General features: G+C 31.6%; 1 protein-coding gene and 1 non-coding gene across 2 annotated transcripts; both read left to right on the forward strand.

Annotated features, from left to right (window-relative positions):
* The first annotated feature begins 1,124 nt into the window (after window positions 1-1,124).
* On the forward strand, window positions 1,125-1,231 carry LOC131654426 (small nucleolar RNA R71). Its single transcript, XR_009299465.1, has one exon. It is a non-coding gene; the product is annotated as a small nucleolar RNA R71 (small nucleolar RNA).
* A 3,682-nt stretch (window positions 1,232-4,913) lies between these two features.
* Window positions 4,914-5,946, forward strand: LOC131645871 (probable glutathione S-transferase). Its single transcript, XM_058916068.1, has 2 exons — window positions 4,914-5,304; window positions 5,486-5,946. The coding sequence occupies exons 1-2, from the start codon at window positions 4,996-4,998 to the stop codon at window positions 5,840-5,842; spliced, it is 666 nt and encodes a 221-aa protein (XP_058772051.1). The 5' UTR covers window positions 4,914-4,995; the 3' UTR covers window positions 5,843-5,946.
* Window positions 5,947-7,533: the final 1,587 nt, after the last annotated feature.

A 7,533-nucleotide genomic window follows, 5' to 3' on the forward strand; every position in this document is an offset into this window, starting at 1 on the left:
AACTTATATAAGTTCAACGATCAAACAGAGATAAAACTATAAAAAATAGAGAAGAAATAACTAGAGAGTAACAAAAGGTAAATGACATAAATTAAAGAGATTAAGTTAGATAGAGTGCACCCAAATTTATATAGGCTTGACCCACCACTTGGCCTACTATTGTATCCAAGAATTTATTCTCGAGAGTTCCACTAGTAAAATGTATTTATCTTTTTAGAATATGCCATAAACCTTCTTACAATAAAAGAGATATTTTACACAAACTGGTCCCCCAAGCCAAATAGAGCTTTTAACAGGTTAAGCTCACGAGACAAATGAAGATTTTAACTGGTTAATCTCAAGAACCAAACAAATATTTTAACAGGAAGATCTCAAGAACCAAACTAAAAAATCAATCAAGATAATTACAATATTGAAGAATAATAATTTCAGTACTGCACCAATATACAAATCTCACAAGGAATATTTCTTTCTCAAGGTACTAAGACAACTTTAGTAAAAAACAAATAGAAAGAAAGGGAGATAATAGTATAATGAATGAGAGAAAGAATTCTATTCAGTAAATTGGTGTATTATATAATGAGGAGAAACCTCCTTTATATAGAAAATGATTTTTGGCTTAAAAAGATATGACTCATTGGCCAAGTCAAATATTTAATCGATTAAATCACCATTAAATTGATTAAGGCACCCTCAAACGCGACAACCTTAATTCAAAAAAGGAAACTCTAAATAGGATTAGTTGAACATTCTTCAAATAAGTGAGCTCCCCTGCAATAAACACATGCAATAACATTGACAACAATTACAACTTTGAGTGGCTCTAAAGCTGGTGTATCAGAACTCGTCATCATGTTCTTCATCATTTTGTGTATTTGATCCACTTGAGCAACTAAGGACGTGGTCTCAGTGACTTCATGAACACCATCTAGATTCTTTAGAGCAATTATGGCGGCAACTCTAGTAACTGACCATTGATAAATATATGCAGTAATGCTTTCAATCAATTTGTAACCTTTTTATATGACTTAGATAGCAAAGCTCCAACAGAGGATGCATCCAATATGTTTCTTAAGGATGGTACCAATCTATTATAAAATGTTTCTAACTGAATGCAGATTGGGATCCCATGGTGAGGACTCTACCTTAACAATTCCTTGAATCTCTGCCACACATCAAACAAAGACTCGTCATATCCTTGCCTAAATGAAGCAATCTCATTCCTCATCTTCGCATTCTTGACATGAGGAAAATACTTAGCTAAAAACTCTTCATCTAAGGCGTTCCATGTGGCTATGGAAGTAGGTTCTAAGTAATTTAGCCAGCTTTTAGCCCTATCCATTAGATAATAGGGGGAATAACCTTAATCTGAGAGCGTCATCAGTAATACAAGGAATTTTGAAGTTACTAGCAGCTTTCGAGAATTTCCTCAAGTGTAAATGTGGATTCTCATTGGCAGCTCTAGAATATTTACCAATAGCTTGCATCATTTGAAACATCATAGACTAGAACTCAAATTATGCCATTGTGATCTCAGGTCATATAATTCCTCTATTCATGGCATTGACATCAAATATAGAATAATCCCTTATGTTCCTTGCTCTATCATTGGAAATGTAAATAATGTCATTTCTGCCACGACTCATTCTTGTTCCAGTTGTACTTCTTCAAAGGGCTCCTTAAAGTGCCCTTTAAAATTTTCAAATACAAGAGTAGAGGAAGGCTTCCTGGTAAGTGACCGATAGCTTGATATCTTCTTAGTGATTTTAGTGTTATTTCAGGCTCAGGGCCTCCTTTGTGTACCAGAGTTAGCATCCTGCACATGCAGCTTACACATAGTTTTCGTGTCACCTGAAGACAGAAAGTGTCAAAAACTTTAATGTACTTTTCAGAGTTTTTTAGAAAACCAAAGTTTTATTAATACAATATCCGATAATGACACAAAAAAACTTATTATGAAAGCTATTAATATGTGCAAGTATACACAGTCAAATAGTAGTAAGTGATGTAAAAGTAATAGTATCGATCCCACATAGTTTGTAATAACTTAAATTGATTCTCACAATAAAATCTTATAAATAACCATGAGCAAAAAAGGTAATAATAGTGGTTTGTCACAAATTTGGGTTGAAATAAAATAAGTGATAAATAGTAATGAAAAAGTTAAATCAATAGTGAGAGGCATGTTGGGCAATGATCCATCTAATGAGTTTCATATTTTGTGTGTATCTGATGAGATTTGTCGTGATCTAGTGGTGTATGTCTAAAACATCAAAGCATATGCATAAAGTCAAGGAAACAACTCTCAAGGTCTCACAATAACATTAACATATGCCTATTTTTAACTTCTTATTTCCCCCATGGTTGTAGTCCGTTATCTCTAAAGTGACTAATCAAGTGAATATGTATGTCCTACTATTTTCAACCAAATTTACTTACGAAGTTCGTTAGTTAATGGATCTCTGAACACTTAACCAACATTTACCTATTTCTAAGATGATTAAGCGATGAAACAAATGTATAATATTATTTTACATAGTAAAATGCACCACTTCAAACCACACCATGTTAACACAACATATTAATTTTCATTAAACTTCACATTGCTCAACATATAGAGGTTTAGCTCATGATGATCAAAAGAAATACATCAACACAAGTTATTACATTCAACATTTCTACTCACAAATAAAACGAAAATATAAACTAAGTATGCGACTTTACTCCTTGCAATCTTTCAATCAGTAGGAGATGAATTTTGTCACGGTAAGATGCTCATCACTTTTTCAATAGAGTGAGAACGAAAGGAACTATTCACTACTAGTTCAAACTTCTTATTCTTCATCAATAAGATGATTTTCTGAGTGATTCTCAAGTCTTTTCAACTTCTGAACCTCTTTTCCATTTCGTCCATGAGGTTGCTTTTAAATTGTCTCACTTTTAGCGTTTTGTCTTGTCATTGGATCGTGGGCCTTGTGGATACTCCTTGTCTTTTACCAATAAACAAAATATATTCCTTCTTCTTTCCTTCAAATTAGCTCCAGGTAGTACAATTCCAGTATGCATGGGACAACACGTCTTGTGGCAAATCTGTTGCACATATAGACAAGTAACAAACATAATTATGTGTGCAACAGCTTTTGCATAATTTTGTCTTGTAGTATTTGATCTTATCCATCCAGTTTTCAGCTCACTTACACTCAATCTTTCACATTGTTGCCATACTTGCCCTAATGCCATAGAGCATCGTTCATTATAATATCTTTTGGCTATAAGACCTGCTGAAAATTGAGTGAAATTGATACTACCAATCTGCCGTGCTAGAACTTATCATAGAGGAATCCTTCACACGAAATCAAACGCATAAAACTACAAGAAAGAGCATCTATTGTGCTATTCACAAAATGAACTAAAACAACAAAATGAACTTAAATTAACATAATAAAACTTCATAGCAACAAAATAAGTCAAGTAATAAGGCTTGATTCTTTCACAAATAGTGTGTTATCGCACTTCCAAATTTGAATCATTACTCGTCCTTAGGTGATACGACAAATAATATCATAAAAAATTACTTCCTTCATCTCTTACTTTAGCTGTGTACATTTCATGTAACCTGAAATTTTTCTAAAATGAATGCATCTAAAAATTGACACAACTTGGTCTTTGTTTTAAGTTAACCTTGTTAGTGCATGTGCGTGTGTGTAACCATGATGTTGTTTGTCATGTCAGAAGTCTTCGTTCAAGATAATTAGCCTGAATTTTAATTTGGTTACTCTATCGTATGGTTCGATGTTTTATTTTTCAGTATTGATCTTACATGATCAGAAGGATCGTCATGGTCTGCAAGGTGTTGGACTTCTGCGAACTGGGGGGTGTACCTGCAAGGTACTCCGATGCTAAAGTAAGTTTGAGAGCAAGGAGAGCAAGTACATAAAAGGTGAGTTAGAATGAATACTGAATATCCGACCTTCTAGTGCAAAAGGGTATTTATACTCCCCGGCGTTGGGCTAAGATTTCCTAATTGGGCCAAATCCATTGGAGGCCCACGTGCTAGGAAACTGTCAGAATCCTACGTGGTAGGGCTGAGTCAGCAAATGACTCACATTCTGGGTGGATAGAGCGTAGGGTTCAGAGTGAGTTACATGAATTCTTCGTTAGTGGGTTGGACCACGTGCTCTTTAGTAGACACGTGGGTTTGACGCTAATAACGGCTAGCGTATGCGCTTATTGGACCTGAAACAGGATTGAGCCTGTTCGGTCCCAGCTCACGGAATGGGCATGTTCGACCTTGACACAAGTGTTGGGCCTGCTCGGCCCAGACCAGAACAAGTATCAATAAAGAGATTAACTAGCTTATTTTTGTTTTAGCTTTTGATTCATTTTAAACTTAGAGATTCTACTTGAATCAATTTTTTTTTTAGTAACTTTTGTCAAGTGTCACCTTTTCACCTGACGAGATTTTAGTATAATGAATCTAACTTATTATTCAAAGTAAAGACACCGACAATTTCTTCAATTTCGGATTCAAGAATTTTATTCATAATTGTCTTTGACATATTTTTTTATACACTTTGTGTTTTTTTTTTATACATTTTTCATTAATTAGCCTTATTTACTTGTATTTTTCGTATTATATGTCAAGCCTAGCCTCATATTTAAAGACGTTTGTTTTTATTTTTTAATTATATAGTTGCAATTATCTAAAAAGAAAAGGTGAAATAGAAATAAGACCAAACTTTGATTTAAAACACAATGAGAAAGAGAAAAGGAATTTGACAACAAGCGCATCTTCTAGGCGGCCAACTATGTGAAAAGGAAACATCAAGGAAGCAACTTGATGCAAATTTTGTGATACTATATGATAGGAAAGGACAAAAACAAAAGGTTCAAATTTCAATCCATTGAATTGAAAATTGAGTTAGCCTTGGAATCATCGTTAGACATTATAAAGTTCCATTTTGTGCATCCACTTGCACACACAAGTTAAACACTATGGTAGACGTGAAGCTACTTGGATTTTGGTCTAGCCCTTTTGTTCATAGAGTCATATGGGCTTTAAAATTCAAAGGCATAACCTATGAATACATTGAACAAGATAGACATAACAAAAGTGAGTTACTCCTTCAATCCAATCCTATTTACAAGAAAGTGCCGGTTCTTATTCACCAAGGAAAAGCCATTGTAGAGTCACTTGTTATTCTTGAATACATTGAAGAAACTTGGCCAGAGAATCCATTGCTTCCAATAGATTGCCATGATAGAGCCTTAGCTCGGTTTTGGATTAAATTTGGCGAAGATTCTGTAATTTCATCTAAACCTTTTCTATCCTTTTTTATATTTCATATAATTTTGATCGATACTAGTCAAGAAGTTACAGGTGTGCAGTGTATCTCTAACATCTTATGACTTTAGACTGATGATTGAATCTTTTAACCGCTTCTATAACTAAAATATAATTGATCTCATTTGATTTATTTTGTAGATTGTTTCTATAACTCATTTGTTTATGCGACCCCCTAAAGACGAAAAGGAGAGAGTTAAGGCAATAGAAAAAGCACAAGAAACCATCACAATAATGGAAGAGCAAGGCCTAGGGGACAAGAAGTTTTTTGGAGGGAACAATATTGGAATGGTAGACATAGTATATGGATGTCTTGGTCATTGGTTAGAAGGGTTAGAGGAGATTGTTGGGATCAAATTAATTGAGGAAAAGAAATTTCCTTACTTGCATGCATGGATTCAAAACTTTAAGCAAGTTCCTCTAATTAAAGAAAATCTTCCTGATTATGAGAAATTATTGGTCCATCTTCAGTGGCGCAGGCAGGGATATATTATATAGTTTCTTCAATATGAAAAAAAAAGTTGTATTAAAGTGTGTATTAAACCTCATAGATTAGATTGATATCATTTTTACCTATAATCAAGGATTTGACACCATTGATATGCATTACTATTTTCATTATTGCTTATCTAATTATTATCCAAACATAATTATTCACAAAATACTATTTTAAAGTTTATGTTGTATTTATAAGTATATTACATAGACAATCAATAATTATAAAATTTATTATAATTTTTGCAAATATTACATGTTAAGACTTAATTTGACTCGGATTTTGATTTTTGTTAAAGTGTGACTTGTTGGACAACTTAACTAATGCAAATTTTTTATAGTGAAAAATATAGATGAAAATAAAAGCAAATGAAGAAACTTTTTTCTTCTTAACTGATCAACGTGGGGCTTATATTAGAGTGTGTTTGGATGAGGTAATTAGAAATTCTAAAGCAATTTAAAATTCAAAGCAATTCAAATGATTCAATTCAAATCCATTCATTTTTAAATTATTTTATTTAGATGGATTATTAAGATAATTCATTGTTAGATTTTTGGTGTCATTTTTTATAAAATTTAAATTTTTTGGACCAAATTAAAAAATGAAAAAGTAGGGACTAATTTGCAATTTTTAAAAATTTGAAGGACCGAATTGTAAATTTTAAAAAATATTAAGGACCAATTTGCAATTTTTTGAAATTTTTTGGGGTCAATTTTATAATTTTTGAAAATATGAGGACCAATTTGTAAAATTTAAAGAAATAATAATAACAAATACATTCTATGGAACATGAGAGGAATTTCAAATTCTTTGGTTTTTGGTGTCATTTCAAAATGATTAAATTTAACTTAGATGAAATACTCCATAAATTTCCATCATTTTAACAATTCTTCATTTTTGTATCCAAACAATGGATTTTGGTCAAATCATTTTAAATTCCCTCAAAACATTACTTTCCCTCATTAAAATGCTCCATCCAAACACACTCTTAGGGAATTTTTTAACGCATCCTATAATATTTTAAGACATTGTATGAATTTCTAAAAATATTCTCATATTTCAAAAATACATTGCAGAAGTACCCACACACATACGTATTATTCGTTTTTTTAGTTATATCAAAGTTTTATTATTTAATTTATTTCAAAAATATATTTTTGAAAGGAGAATACTTAGATACAATTTTTTAGGTGTGGTTTGTACTATTTTCTAATAAAAATATGATAAGTGTATAATTTTCTATTATATATATTCAAGTTTCTCCTATTTTCACTCCTTAAATGATGTTAAAATACACTTGTCATATTTTTATTGACAAATAGCATAAACCACATCTAAAGAATTGTACATAAATTTTCTCCTTTCTGAAATATCTCCAAAAATGTATGGAAAATGCTTATTAGACTATTTACAATGGAGGTGTTGAATTTTTTTTTCAATAGTTGAATTGGTACAATGGTGTGTTGAATCATATGTTGAAAGTGATGTGGATTATTTAGTGTTGAAAACATTCAACATGTTGAATGAGAAATTAGTGGGGCCACATAATATTTTTGGCAAATTATTATTGGTTGTTGTGAGTGTTTATATTTTTATTTCATGATAATTATTTAATGTCATTTATTTTATAGTAAATAAATTTTTTATTTATTTTTATTTTCACCAAAATTCATCATTTTTTTTTGTCTATAAA

The sequence above is a fragment of the Vicia villosa genome, linkage group LG2 (genome assembly GCF_029867415.1).
Source record: "Vicia villosa cultivar HV-30 ecotype Madison, WI linkage group LG2, Vvil1.0, whole genome shotgun sequence".
Lineage (NCBI taxonomy): Eukaryota > Viridiplantae > Streptophyta > Magnoliopsida > Fabales > Fabaceae > Vicia > Vicia villosa.

Excerpts from the sequence above, each read along its gene's own strand:
- LOC131645871 (XM_058916068.1), top strand. The coding sequence starts at position 4,996 with ATGGTAGACGTGAAGCTACTTGGATTTTGGTCTAGCCCTTTTGTTCAT. Across the intron at positions 5,305-5,485 it reads TTAAATTTGGCGAAGATTCT|ATTGTTTCTATAACTCATTT; the intron begins GTAATTTCATCT and ends TTTATTTTGTAG.